This window comes from Heliconius melpomene, chromosome 3 (assembly GCF_056956725.1).
Source record: "Heliconius melpomene rosina isolate 202511_hmr_F chromosome 3, ASM5695672v1, whole genome shotgun sequence".
Classification (NCBI taxonomy): domain Eukaryota; kingdom Metazoa; phylum Arthropoda; class Insecta; order Lepidoptera; family Nymphalidae; genus Heliconius; species Heliconius melpomene.
The window spans coordinates 5,283,927-5,299,951 of NC_140391.1; the positions used below are offsets into that span (position 1 = coordinate 5,283,927).

Here is a 16,025-nt window from a genome sequence, read left to right on the forward strand (position 1 = left end):
ATAATAAAGACTCCCTTTGTCCACCCTTCATCATTCATTCAGGTTAAAAGTAATTATTGTATATATAACAACAATTACACACCTGTTTAGCATTTATCTATCAATTTTAATGTTATATAAAGCAACGTAATTGGCATGCGCATTTCGAAACAAATTTCATGAATTCACCAAGTTCCTCTTAATTAAGCATTGCTAATCCGGCGTAGTTTAATCAAAACATTGCCCCGGCATTCGGCGTTTAGCGTCGACTGTCAAATTAAATTTAAATGCTAACAATTTATAACTTTATTATAGCATACGACCCACGATCCTAAATCTCGGGCGAAGACGTAAAATACTGCGTTACGTACAGTTGACGAAAGATTTGGTTATATTTTTGCAGCAAAATCGTCTTTATGGTTGAAATAATAAGAATCATATGTGTATTTGTTCCGTATTCCGTTAAATCAAAAGCGCCTGCACGGAATTGTGTTTTATTAACGGGTTATAAACTTTGAACGGTACACGTCGTTGGCAACTTGTTAGTAGATTCGTCCAGGCTTTAGCCGTTTATCGTTATTATTACTCACAAGCTAATTGTTTTCCAATCTTATAATGGAAAGGACTGTATTTTAATTTTCTTCATTTTTTTTATTATTAAAATCTCTCTTTGTTAGTACTTTGTTAGTAGTATACACCGTAGTCTTGAATTGTTCCATTCAGCACAAAATAGTTTAAAAATTGTACGAAAAGTGAAGAACGGAGTGTTTTAACACTATTTTCCTTGTGCCTAAATGCAGGAAAAACTAAAAAGGCATAAAGTTTTTTTTTTTAAATATATGTACCTATTAGAATATTATTTTTACTGTGACTGTGGGATTGTGTTTATAATAAGCCTTTATGAAAATAGTAGGTATAGCTGAACGTTTTTAAACTAGACATCGTATTTATCTATCGTTTCAGTTGACAAAGCAAAATGATTTTTTTATAAAGCTACGCGAGAAATTAAAAATGTTCAAATAACATATACAAAACACACCTGAATTAAATAACAATCCTTTTATAACAAACATATAAGATAAAGACATTTTTTGATTTATTTTATTTGTACTAATATTAAAATAGTAAACATTAAAATAATAAAAACATATTTTTTATACCTGATCTAATAAAGTAAAACCTAATAACTCATTGAAGTTTGGCTGGTCAAAAACCAACTGTCTACATAAAATGAAGTTTCTACGTTTGCTGAACCAAATTAGTCTTTCTTAGGTTTGACAAAAGTTCTTAAGTCAACTGATGCAAAACGTCATTTCATTAAGATTTGTCTAAGGGTTTATGTGAGATTCATGTCAATAATCAAACCTAGGAGCTTCAAAGTTTGAGTATCACGATTTTTTTTGCTTCACACTATATCTAGCACATAGCATTGTCGACAAAGGGAACCTAGAAACCTAATGTTAATACACTCTTGTTTCTCACTTTCCACCAAATTCTAGAAGTTACATTAAGTAGCGGAACTCTGACTCCGATATGCTTATAGCATATAGATTAAATTAAAATATAACATTTCATATTAAACCAAGTTTTCGCCTCCAAAAAGTTAATAAATCCTTTATGGGTCTGAGTATACGTGTTTATAATAAAATTCCGCAGTGTATTCTTAGTTTGCCACTACAAAAATTTAAAATATCTGTAAAAAAATTCTAACAAGTAAAGCGTATTACACTGTTCAAGAATATTTAGAGGATAAGCATGTATGGAATTAATGTCTATTAAATGTAATGCAGGACAGCTGCCAGCTAATGTAATAGATTGTACCATTGATTTTGAAAAGAGCAACTTTTTTTTTTTTTTTTTTTATGGAAACAGGACAAGGCAAACGAGCGTTCGGGTCACCTGATGATGATCACCGCCGCCCACGACCCCGTGCAGCACCGGAGGAGCTACAGGTGCGTTGCCGGCCTTTGAGGTGGAGATAGACGCGCTTCTTGAAGGTACCCATATCGTACCGACCTGGAAACACTGCCGCGGATAGGCCATTCCACAGTTCGGTGGCGCGTGGAAGGAAATTTCTACGAAACCGCACAGTAGTGGAGTGCCACGTATCCAGGTGGTGTGGATGGTATTTAAGTTTGTGACGTACTGTGCGGTTGGAAAATTCGGCGGCAGGTAACAGGTCGAACAGTTCTTCAGAACACTCACCATGAAAAATGCGATAGAGAACGCACAGCGAGGAGACGTCTCTACGCAGACCCAAAGTGTCAAGCCTTTCACAGCACATTGGGTCCTTAATGATTCGAACGGCTCTACGTTGTATGCGATCAAATGGGTCAAGCTGATACTGGGGTGCACCAGCCCAGAGATGAGAACAGTACTCCATATGAGGCCGAACCTGGGCCCTATATAGGGCTAATCGGTGTTTTGGCGTGAAGTACCGTCTCGCTCTATTGATGACCCCCAGTTTCTTCGAGGCCAACTTGGCCTTGCTTTCCAGATGATCGCGATACTGGCAGTCACTCGAAACATTAAGGCCCAATATACTGATACTGGGCGCGGCTGAAAGGGGAGTGTTCTGAAAGACTGGCGATACGATAAATGGGGTTTTTTTAGTGGTTAACGCGCAAACCTGTGTCTTCAGGGGGTTAAATTGGACCAAGTTCTTCTCACCCCATGAAGAGACATTCTCGAGGGATGCCTCAACAGAAGACACAAGTTTATTTCGGCACTGTTCAGCGTTTTCCCGAGAAAGACTTGCGCGGCCGGAGTAAACAGCGTCCACCGTGCTGTCATCTGCATAGCAATGAATGCTAGAATCTTCCAGCATGTCATTGATATGCAGAAGAAACAGCGTGGGGGACAGCACGCAACCTTGGGGAACGCCAGCGTTCACGGGCATATGTTTGGAGCAAAAACCGTCGACAGCGACCTTGATGCTGCGCCCAGTGAGAAAGCTGGCGATCCACCAGCATAAGTTCTCGGGAAGCCCATAGGATGGAAGTTTAGCAAGGAGCGCCCCATGCCACACTCGATCAAAGGCCTTCGCCATGTCCAAACTAACTGCCAGGCCCTCTCCCTTGCTTTCAATAGCCGCAGCCCAACGGTGGGTAAGGTAAACCAGAAGATCACCGGTTGAGCGACCATGGCGGAAGCCATATTGACGGTCATTAATCAATCGGTGATCCTCTAGATAAACCAAGAGCTGGCTATTGATGATGCTCTCCATGACTTTTGAGAGTAGGGAGGTGATGGCAATAGGCCTGTAGTTAGATGGATCGGAACCATCGCCCTTCTTCGGGATCGGGTGGATAAGAGCGCTCTTCCATGAATCTGGGACTACGCCGACTGAGTAAGAGTGCCGAAACAAACGCGTTAGCACCGGTGTCAGCTCAGGAGCACAAGAACGAAGCACTAAGGGGGAGATGCCATCTGGCCCGCTCGACTTATGGATGTCCAAAGAGGACAGAGCTCGCCTTACAGCTTTTTTTTGGCTGAACTTAACTTCAGGCATTGAGCTCTGGGACCGCGAGATGGTCGGTGGCGTTGATCCTTGGTCATCCAAAGTCGAGTTCGAGGCAAAGAGAGCGCCCAGGAGATCGGCTTTCTCTTTCGCCGTATGGACCAAGATGTCATTCCCCTTGCGTAAAGGCGGAAGCGAAGGCTGGCTGAAGTTGCCGAGTGCCGCCTTTGAGAGCGCCCAAAACTGGTGAGTTCCGGACGGATAGCTCTCAAGCTTCTCGCCGATTTTGGCGATATGCTCGGACCTTGCTTTGGCAATTTGCCGCTTAAAGGACCTAGAGGCCCGGTTATACTCTCTTTTTGAGGCTTTCACCTTCGGATCCTTAGTAGCCAGTGCCTCGGCCCAGATTTGATATGCCTCGCGTTTGCTAAGGGCAGCAAGTTTGCAAGACGTATCAAACCAAGGCTGTGACTTGCCACCGATGGGCACTACAGTGCTAGGAATATAAAGTTCCATGCCCTGCAGAACCACGTCGGCAACATCAGCGGCACAGGTACTAGGATCATCAGAAGAGAAGCAAACCGGCCCCCAGGGATAAGATGAGTAAAATGTACGTATCCCATCCCAATCTGCTGACTTGTAGTGCCATACGCGACGAGTTGCGGGTGTTCTGCGACTGCCGCGTTGAGTTTCTTGCCGGCTCTTCTCATCAGAACTGCCTTCCGAACCGGTGGTAGCTTTTTGTTCATATGTTCATTCGACGAATCAAAAGTGCTTATAATAATTGCCTATTTGAATAAAGAATATTTTGAATTTGAATTTGAATTTGAAAAATGAAAATTATATTTTTGTGTTCCAAATATTAACAACAATGTTTACTTCTAGTTAAATTCACGTACACGAGAAGTCCCCATAATAATTACATACATATACGATCGCTTTGTGACGTTTCGTAATATCTAAGTTAATTAACTCGACGCCGCCGTCCGCCCAACACCGTCGCGTTCGCGTTGGAGATAACTAATTGTAATTAACTAATCACACACGTCTCTCGGTGTGATTAATTATGTGTCGTTTAAGTATATCCTAGTGACACATATTGATAATGTTTTATAAGAAAAGTCTAATGTTTTTGATAATAATGAAGCCAGTGGCTTAAGGACATAAAGAGAGAGTAAAAGAGAGTGACTGGAAACGCGATAGGTTGTGGTTTCCATCAGCTCTGGAGTCGAGACGAAGCGCGGCGTTGAGTTCCTCCGCCGCACCAGTCTACAGAATTCGTGGGAAAGTGGAGAACAGTAATGTCTTCATTGGAATGGAGTATCTTTATACTAGGTTCCTAGGTTCTCTCTGCATATCCTGCTATAAGCGGTAATACTTTTTGGTAGTAGGTGCTTAATTTATACTGAGTTAAATTTTGTGTAAAAATTTTAGAAACGCGTCATGATTGTATATGCAAGATACCTACAATAATAAATACGAAATCCTACTATAAAATACCAAATATGAATCCATTCATTACTGAGCGAATTTAGATGAAACTTTATAGTAATATAGGTTATACTACAGAATAACACACTCTCTAATTAATGTAAAAAAATTGTATAATTAGAAATGAAATATCACTTCCATATATGATATATCCATATATAAGCACTAACTTAATTATAAGCATCAATGGTTTGCTTGTTAAATAATAACAAAGAAATGGAACATAATGAAACCGACCACCGCGTTTGGGCGGCAATCCTTATTTGTCGAAGCGTGTATAACATGTCCAATTAATACTAAGGCAGCGCGCCCCCACCCCCGCCCGCCCTGTAACTATTACGTCCCCCCTCCGTTTTACTACGACCGCGAGTCTTTTGTTTACGCTTAATGGCTTAAATAAAACGGGTCAAATTTGCAAAACGGGCGGTTACAAAGGTTTTAAATACATAAAAACACCAATCCAATTTACACTTTAACTTCAGGTGGTAAAGCATATATTGCAATTCCACATAAATACTATTGAAACGAGAACGCGTATGTGCTCGTACAAGCCACCCGTAATCGCTTCAAACTCTTGTCTTTTCACCTCTTATTCTAGGGCGGGAATGCTATTACAACTATAAAAGATAACAACTCGTGCCGATTTTCACTTAGCCGCCCATTTAATTTCCTGACCGAAACCCCGATTGTTACGTCACTTTGTTTAAGCTGTAATTGAGTTCTTTGGGAGAGCTTCTTTTCCGAGGAAATGAATATCAATCACGACGTCAGAGGACACTAGCTTTTGAATTAAATTTTTGGAAAATTCTGGCAAAATAGAAAAGGTATCTGCTTTCATTTTACATCACAACCATTCTTTTCAATATCTTAAGGCGATATCTTAATAAATCCCATAAAACTCCAATGTTTTAACCACGCGAGCACCTGCTCCCGCTTCAGGCTGGCTTTGAATGCAAAATTAGTCTTGTTTCTTTTTTACCACTCTATAAAATCCAATACAGATAGAATTGAAAGTAAATTGACGTGTCAATATGAATTTACGATTATTACTGTCTAAATAGAATTTGGTGAAGAAAATTAATGAATACGTCCTGTCACTTTCAAATATTGTCACGTTCGATACAAGCAGGAAAGTGATATATTCTGGAGAACGTGCCTCGAATATTTTTTTGAGTATTGAATATTGATTACTGCGATTTTAAATATGATAGGAATTCATTACTGTGACGTCTGTGATGGCGGTTGTTGTACTGCCTACTTTGATTATAATTGTAAGTAAGTTGGCATTATTCATCTAAAAAATATTTTGCTTCTCACTGAAACGAGGTCAATCGTAGCGCAGTGACAGAGTGCGACTGACAAGTTAGGGGTTCGATTCCCGCTAGGGGGAATGAATTATTATTTACATAAATTTTCATTTCTTCGCTCCGGTTACAAGGCAAAGCGCGGCGTTGAGTTCGGCCAGTCTTATTCTATATATGCCTTACCTATTTTATTAATATTAATATCCTATTATATTAATTACTAGCGGACGCGCGCAGCTTCGCTTGCATATTTAGGGGTGAATTCTAATAAACCACGAAACATATGTTCAATGAAATATTTTTAAGAGTCTAAATTTCAAATTTTATAAAAATCGGTGGCGATTTAAAGATTTTTCCATATTAACTTTCAACCCTTTATTTGCACCCTTAGGGGGTGAATTCTAGAAAACCATGAAACACATGTTTTTAAGAGTCTACATTTTAAATTTTATAATAATCGGTGGCGTTTTAAAGATTTTTCCATACAAACTTTCCACCCCTTATTTGTTTCTTTAGGGGATGAATTCTCGAAAACCATGAAACATGTATTCAGTTAAATACTTTTAAGAGTCTGAATTTCAAATTTTATAAAAATTGATGCCGATTTTAAAAAAAATCTATACAAACTTACAACCCCTTATTTGCACCCTTAGGGGGACAATTCTAGAAAACGATGAAACACGTGTTCAATTAAATACTTTTAAAAATCTAAATTTCAAATTTTATAAGAATCGGTGCCGATTTAAATTTTTTTCCATACAAACTTTCAACCCCTATTCCACCCCTTTAGGGTTAAAATTTTTTAAAATCCCTTCTTAGTGGATGTCCGGATTACAAAAGTAAACATCTGTCCAAATTTCACGTTTCTACCATGAGCGGTTACGGCTGTGCGTGCGTCTTACCTCAGTCAGTGAGGACAAGTCCTTTTATATATATAGATAACTAGTGGGCCCGGACGCGGCTACGCCCGCGAAAATATAAGCCTAAATAACTAAAATAAGTTAAAAAATAATAATAAGTGGAGATTTATTATTAGAAAAAATATCTGAATAACCGAAATGAACAAACAAAAGAAGTAAAAGTACCTAAAGTTTGCCGTGCGCGCGTCCTAAACATTTTTCTTTATTAAATAATGATTAGTTTTTGCGAACAATATTAAATAAAATCCCAAACGATTAAAATTACGATATTTTAAGTGCATAACATCGGTATAGACAACAGAACTGAGATGAATTAATTATAAGCAGCAAATAATTAAATAAAAATTAACAGTAATTCGAAAATATATAAAAATTTACTAATCCATCAAAGTCATCTGCCCGTTCGCGTCGGTCATACTATACCACTCGTGGGCTAGGTCATTTGGAATCAGTGAAATCTTAATTATTTATTAGAATGTTATACAGTAAACCATAATTTCAATCTAGATGAAATGCTAAAAGTGACTATTATATTTATTTTTATAAGGATGAATATCAAATTATAGAAATCATCAAATTTTTGTTAATGTATACAAATCTATATCGGCGCGCGCCATGTACGCGTGAAGCAAACTCACTTTGGGTGACGTTTTCTTAAAACAACAAACTTTGCAAGCCGTTGCTTAGCAACGCGTAGCGACAATTGTTATTAACATGGCGGAATAAATTGCTTGTCAAATTAATTATTTTAATATATTGGTATATATCAAAAATATTACAAATATGAGAAAAAAAAAGTATCCTATGTTCATCCCGGGACCCTCAAGTATCTCTATATGAGTATTTTATTACAATTAAATTAGCGGTTTGGCCCTGATTGCGTAAAGGACAGACAGACAGACAGACAGACAGAGTTACTTTCGAATTTATAATATAGGTATGGATTGGTAATAAATAAGAAACTTTCAACAATTTTAAAAGACGGTCCTATTATTTTGTAACAATAAATTTAAGAATAAATCATTCAAATACTATAAGAAATTGTCAAATAAATAACAGTACCTTAAGCATTTTTCTCATAATTAAAATAATAAAAAATCCAATAGAAATAACTAACCTTTCAATTCACTCCCGTCTTCATCTCTAAACACGACGTTGCGGCCCTCCGTGCGCTTCCAAGAGACAGTGGGCTCTGGAACGCCAGTTGCGGTACACCGGAGTTCCACGGAACCTCCCTCGGGGGCTCCGGCCTCTGACCCGTCGCCGTCCGCTATGTCTGGTGGAATTACGACTGAGAGATGGCCCGTCTATAACAATGTTTGAATTGGGTGAATATTAATATTAGATTTAATTAAGTAATTGCATTATATTTATATTGTTGTTACAAATAAAAATATTAAATTATGATGAACTTCAGATTGTCGCGTAGCAGTTAACTATAAACACGTCTCTAGAATTCAGCAGAAGTAGAGTGTAGAGTGTCTTAACACTAAAGTCTCTCTGCCTACCCCGTTACATGCGGAATACAGTGTAAGGCTGGAAAATTTTCTATTCTAATACTTTTTTACTCCAAAGTTTATTTGACTTTTTAAAGGATTTTTTAGTCAATTTTAAGAAAAACATACAAAAAATAATTATATAGCTAATATGGCATAAATTAAAAATTGTTTATAATTTCATTAATTATAATTACCAACAAAATATAAAAATACGTATATAAATAATAAGACATTAATAGTAACAAAGCTAACATATTATATTTATCATTGTCAAAAAGATAGTAAATGAACGAAAACTCAATGTAGTGTCTCCGGGGAGAACAAGGAGCTAAGTTATCGCTTAATACAGACCCCGGGGACGGAGTAAGCAGTGCTTTCAAAACTAGTTTCCTATTTATATTGTGTTGATATAACTAGAACAACATTATTATAGATATTATTAAAGTATATACTAGATATTGAACTTGAAGCTATTTTGACGGTAACAGATATTTGTTAACGGAATGGTTCCAATCCGAAATCTAATAATCAAGGGAATTAATGCACTGACACGCTTTGATTATCTGTATTTGTTTAAGGGTGAAATTTAAGAAATTTGATATTTTTTGTGATATCTGTGGGAATATTTAACTAGAAGATATAGAGGTCGTCATGACGGTACAAAGGTATGATGGTAATAGAACGGTTGTGGGTTCGACCCCCACTCGGGGGAATGAGTTTTAATTTATTAATATTTTTATGTCTTCGCCTTGGCACCAAAGCAAAAGTCTGGCGTTTAGTACTGCCATTTAACACCAAAAAATCGGCGGAAATTGGGGAACCTTTCTCTCTCTCTGCCTATCCTGCTATATTCGGGATACAGCGTGAAGGTGATTAATTAACATTTAAGAAAAATAATTTTAATGAATATATATGAATTAACTGGACTTTATAGAATAACTATGAATTAACTGACATGATAAGGAGATCGAATAAATATCTGATAAACGAATCGAGTGTCTATCAAGGCATCGATAATTACAAATAATTACGAAATATAATTCTTTGAACTTTAGTAAAAAAAATATATCTCTTATTCTAAGTTATCGAAATTGAAGAAAACATTCTTACGTTTGACTTAACTTCTGTCCTTAAATTGAATTTACAAGTTATGGAAAATATAAGTCAGTATGCTAGAGTCGGGTGGTCACGCATAACTAAACAATGGCAGAGGGTCGAGCTGAATACGTGTTGGAATTATTCAATTTCACACAAAATTTTAAAAGAGATATTCATTTTTTTACTAATATTATATTAATATTTTATTGCCTAAAAGTAGAAAGTATCATGTTTGAGATTTAATATACTTTTTTTGGTTTCACGCTCTATTGCACTTAGCAGTATAGCTGAAGGAAACTGGGGCCCTAGTGTTGAAACACTACATTCTCATTAAGACACTTGTCTTCTCCACTTTCTACAGAACTCTGGCGGCGCTGCGTGTTAAGATGCGGATTAAAATACTTTTCACTACACCTTATTATTGCATATTTTAAAACATTAAATTAAAAAAAAACCTTGCATTAAAAAGTAGACGACACAGCCTAACTAATGACGTAGAACCACAACGCCGTGAATACAGCAAGAAGACGTATGACTCCTTTAGCGAGCACGCACTGTGAAGACTTTGACAAAATTCCAATGGAGTTTGGAGTGACGGCGTGCTTTAGAGATTTATCAAGACCAGGTACCCTCGTTCCCATATATATGTGTGTGTACCGGGATAACATATTTTCTCTTAGCACCCTGAACATAAGGGCTATAATGCGAAAAAAATGCTATATTTTCTAGTTGCCTGTATCAGCTAGCTTTGTTCCTTGATACAATTTCTTCCAATACGTACGTGATCGAATTTCGTCAACGGAAATATATGTAGTCGATACGATGTAAAGGATACGTAACTTCGGGATGAATCTCAAGATACATTTAAAACTTTAACGTTAATGTTCAATGTTTAAAACTTTATAAGTTTTATTAAACTAGTACAGTAATGTTTAAAGTTTGCAACACATTATTACACTTCAAGCAAACATGGTTCATCTGCTGTCATCTTATAGAAAAGCATTAAATATTTGTCGCTGGACGTACTTTGACAAAATTCCGACGGAGCGAGCACGACTGAATGGGTCACATTCCCTTCTCAAATATGCAAAAGTTATATTTTAGTAACATTTCATACTCGACTCTCTATGGTGCTTTGCAGCTGCTCTGAATTTTAGCAACGGTTGCCGTCCTTTTTATAAATAAAACTTATTTTTCTTTTCCAGTTTAAAATTCACAAAGTTGTAGCCACAAGCTTTGGAGAAAACGTTCAAAATGACCAAATAAGCAGTTTTCATTTTAAACTTCTGAAAACAGTATTTACTCATTATATTATATTATGCTGAATAGTTCTATCATATGATACTTAAGCATTGGATTTTTAATAGTGATACCTAGATGATTTTTTTATTACTTTTGGCTTGCATCTTCGTGTAACGTGCACGAAATTTTTGATGCCAGAGAGATGGAACACATTACATTGTTTCCAGCCTTACACTGTAGCAGGGTAGGCAGAGAGAGCCTAGTGTTAAGATACTACATTTCTGCTGAATTCTGGAAGCGTGTTTATAGTTAACTGCGCCGCGACAATCTCAAATTCATCATAATTTCATATTTTTATTTCTAACAACAACAACTCTAGTTATCTATACTTATAAAAAAACACAATAAAGCATATTTAAATAGAACTGATGAAACTAAAATACGAAAAAATAGTTTAAAAAAATAAATAATACACTCTATGATATTTAATTTCGCAACCGGAACATGATAAGTGACATACGTTTTCCACAGCAGTGTAAATTTTTATATCTCGAGACAGCTCGTGTCACATGAATTATGGAAATACTAGAATTCTGTAGAGCGAGCTGAGATTTACATCCCAAACTGCATTGCGAAGTTGCCTTATGGGAAAATATTAACGAGATAGTACTACGCTACTATAAAATACAAGTCCTAAAAATATGAGTATACTAGTGGGCGCGCGCAGCTTCGCCTGCTTATTTGGACCCTTAGTCGTGAATTCTAATAAACCATGGAACACGTGTTCAATTAAATACTTTTAAGAGTCTAAGTTTCAAATTTTATAAAAATCGGTGCCGATTTAATTTTTTTTTCCATACAAACTTTCAACCCCTATTTCACCCCTATAGGGTCAGAATTTTTCAAAATCCCTTCTTAGTGGATGTCCAGATTACAAAAGTAAACATCTGTCCAAATTTAACGTTTCTACGCACAGCGGTTACGACTGTGCGTGCGTCTTACCTCAGTCAGTGAGGACAAGTCCTTTTATATATACCTATAGGTTATTATTTAGCTTGTAAAAGAATGTAAAAGGCTCGTATGCTTGTCCTCTATTTATATAACTTACGTTGTACGTGATCCATCGATACTTTGAAATAAACCAGATCTACTTTCATATTCTAATGGAGTTGGTATGTGAATTCGGAAAAGCGGCTTACTTGGGTCTTTGCGGAATAGAAAAGAATAGTTTACTATATTTCAGTTTTCATATATACGAGTAGGTCTTTCTTATAGTGGTAAATTTGAAAATTACGAAATAAATTTCGATAAATTATTAAATTATTCATTTGTATTTGTTTCTTAAATAATATTCAAATATGTTAAATTAGTTACATAAAAAAACAAGAAACAAGAACGTGTAACTCTTGCTTAAAATACTTATAAAATTTGAAATGTTACTGAAACTAACATTTTTAAATTAAAACTGAAAAGCAGCCTCGAGATCCGCTGTAATTGAAATGTGCGAATTTGTAAAATAAAATTCGGAATATGAGAAACAATAAGAACGTTTTAATAATTTTCAAGCTAACATCAGTGTTGTGGCCACCGGCGTAGTCCAGTTAAAAATATTTTTCCTAAAAGGTTTTCCCAAGGTAAAGCTTTCGAGTTTTCTTACATTTCTTAGAAAACAATTTATTTGCCGCAAGCATTTGAAGCAAAACATATATTTTTATTGGAATACTTTTCCAAACTTTTATTCTTTGACTGAATATTAAAGGAAAAACTTTAACTTGGCTGCTCCCAACGACAGCAGCATTGTTAAGTACGAATGTATCTTTCTTATATTCAAATATGTCTTACATAGTGCTTCACTAGTTTTAAAGTACCTACCCAAACAGTAAAAAATGTAGCTTTTAATCTATACCTATATTATAAATTTGAAAGTAACAGAGTTACTTTCAAATGTCTGTCTGTCTGTCTGTTTGTCTTTTACGCAATCAGGGCCAAACCGCTAATTTAATTGTGATAAAATACTCATATAGAGATACTTGAGGGTCTCGGAATGAACATAGGATACTTTTTTTTCTCATATTTGTAATATTATCGATATATACCTATATATTAAAATATTTATTAATTTGACGTGCAATTTATTCTGCCATGTTAATAACAACCGTCGTTAAGCGACCGTTGCTAAGCAACGATTTGCAAAATTTGTTGTTAGAAAACGTCACCCAAAATGAGCTTGCTTAAAGCATCTCTCTATTGAAAACTGTAAATAATTTCATAAATATATTTAATAATTATTCGTATAGTTCAAGCGCTCGTAGCCGCGTTCGGGTCCACTAGTATTTCTATATTTTTTTATTATTATAATCTATCTTATTTATGTTTAGCTAGATTAGTAATATTTAAAAATAATCTTTGTCTCTAAATAAATAACTCTACTGAAGGTAAAAAAAAATCTTTGTTAATACAACGCCGACGTTCAGCCTGCATACGTAGATGTCTTTTACATGCTAGAAAGCAGGTCGGACGTGCATAACCGACGCTTTAAAAATAATATATTTTTTTAATTTCATAGAGAAATGTTATCATGTGCAATTTCATAAGTTAAATAATAATGATATTCATATTTATTAAGAAGTGAAAAAAGGTCTTAATTTAATAGTATTTATTATTGTTAGTTATTTTGATCGTGTAGTTAAGTAAGGCATATTTAATTGTTTTTTTTTTTCAATTATTTTTTTAAATTATATCTTGCTAAACTAAAATATTTTCAGTTAATGATATATCTTAAATCTTTTTAAATACATATTTGGACATTAAAATTGCTCAAACATATTTTAAAACTATTAATAGACTAAAATCCAATTATAACTTTAATTATATTTTGCAGCTTCTGGGCTACGAAGAGAAGTAACAAAAATTTCTACCCATATAAAAATATTGCAATACTGACTGAGGAAACACTATTATTAATATTAAAGCCTTTTAATTCCTACTAATTGCGTCAAAAACTCATTTGATTTCTACATATTTATGGATTATAACTTAATCGGAGGGGTAAATGTAGTTTATAAATAAATATTCTTGCGAATCAAACTTGGACCCATAACACCAATCAGTCTTTTATAGTTCTTTTAACAACAAAATGGAATTTTCGTTGAAAAAAGCGATTTAAAGCCACAGAAGAATCTTAATAAATGTAGCATACTTTAGATTCAACCAACCGTTTCATAAACTATCTATTAATATCAATAGACCATCCGGTGGAACAATCTGTAAAGTAGCGTCAATTTTAGTCGAAGGTTTCGTCAGTGGCTAACCGACAAAATGTAAAAGACCATGCTTATGGTAAATATACGGTACATTTTCCAAGCTACGCCTTTGGTTGTGTTACGTCAGACCAATTATTTTGGTTTGGGGTGAGCAGCTGACATATGCTATGATGGACGACCCGCGACTGTTTATTACGTTTTTTGCCTTCATCGACCTATTTCTATTTATATTGAAAAATATGACACAATTACGAATTCTGTTTGTTTTTCTGTTATTTATAATTTAAAACTCATTAGTAAATAATGTGAAAAATTAATGTTATGTGTCAAGTAGTATATTATAAAATAATTTAAAAGATCATAGAAAACTACGAACACACTCGTAATCTACATTTATGAGTATATAGTAATATGTAAAACAGAGTTGAACTTGCAGAATTATATTAACATTAAAATACCACACTTGCCACATTTTACATAAAAGGCATCTTATAATATTCAATATATATATTATAATATTCAAAAAAATATTTTTCGTAAGGGTAGCCACCCTTATGAAAAATGAAATACAAGTAGATTCGTCGCGACTCGCACCTGTGGCATAACAAAGGAGCGCTGACTAATGCCTGACGATTTTTCGACTAAGAAATAATTCACTTGTTGATTCCCCGGCGACTTTCCTCTCAGCTCACTAAATATTCTACTTTATTGAAAGCTTTTTTCTTATTATTTTACTTTGATTTTAAAACTTTTGAGGAAAAATATTTATTTTATTTATTTATACGACGTGTTCACAGTTTAATGATATGTGAAAGGGCCATCTCTAGATTTCTTTTAAATTTTAACTTTGAAAATTTATTTATTTAAAGTTGCATATTATATTACATTCAAAATCTACCATTTCATAAGTGGTAGTACCGTTATAATATCCCCATACTAAATTCAAGTAATAGGTACTACAGTACGACACAAAGTAAATTATAAGATAATTCAGTATCAGCTTAAAGATAATCCAATGAACATTGTAAATCCCATATAGGAAGCTGAGCTCTCACAATTTAGGAGTGCCAGAATTTTGGCCGCATTATTCGGCTTTGCGTTATTATATTAAGGTCGAATAACTGTGTAATAACCGCGGCTTACAGTTTACATTTCACTAGGAATACCTTGGGTCCGATAAATTCCATGGGTAACTAAATGCTTACGACGCTAGTGACAACCTACCAACTATGTGTCGAAGAATGTCTCTACGGTGCCAAGACCGAGGCTCCTTAGCGAGGATTCCTCACAGGTCGGAACTATTCTGGTATCGCTCGCTTTGTGGATAAATTAATTTATGTACAGCCTCCGTATAACATTGTATAATGTATGTAATTTGTCGTTTCTGTGTCGGGTTAAGTATTAATAAATGTATAAGAAATAATGCGAAATTGATTTATTTCTAAAACGAAAAAATTACAACATACTTATAATAAAATCGTAATAGGTGGAAGAGGTCGAGAGAGGTCGGAGAGAGGTCTTAGAAGATATTTAAAAAAAAATGTTATTGGGAACCTTTATTAACCTAATAGAATAGAATCGGTCATAAATAAAAAAAGTTATGTCAATTTAAAATTTGACAATTGCAAAATTTGCAAAATTTTTCAAAATTTTCAAATTTGACAAATTTGCTAATTGCCGTAACAGTTATTTTATACAACTGTTTCACTGAATTGAATGAATCTTTAGTTTTTTAGTAATATTTCTATTTCAAGCGGGCGTAGCCCCAC

General features: G+C 35.0%; 2 protein-coding genes across 2 annotated transcripts in view; one reads left to right on the plus strand and one right to left on the minus strand.

Annotated features, from left to right (window-relative positions):
* Positions 1-16,025, plus strand: part of LOC146539934 (uncharacterized) — a 146,938-nt gene that overhangs the window by 35,792 nt on the left and 95,121 nt on the right. The gene's annotated exons all lie outside the window — the stretch shown is intronic.
* Positions 1-16,025, minus strand: part of LOC146539935 (lachesin-like) — a 77,313-nt gene that overhangs the window by 10,256 nt on the left and 51,032 nt on the right. The window contains exon 5 of the mRNA XM_085207791.1: positions 8,272-8,461. Coding sequence (XP_085063917.1) covers positions 8,272-8,461 — 190 coding nt within the window. The remainder of the gene's footprint in view (positions 1-8,271; positions 8,462-16,025) is intronic.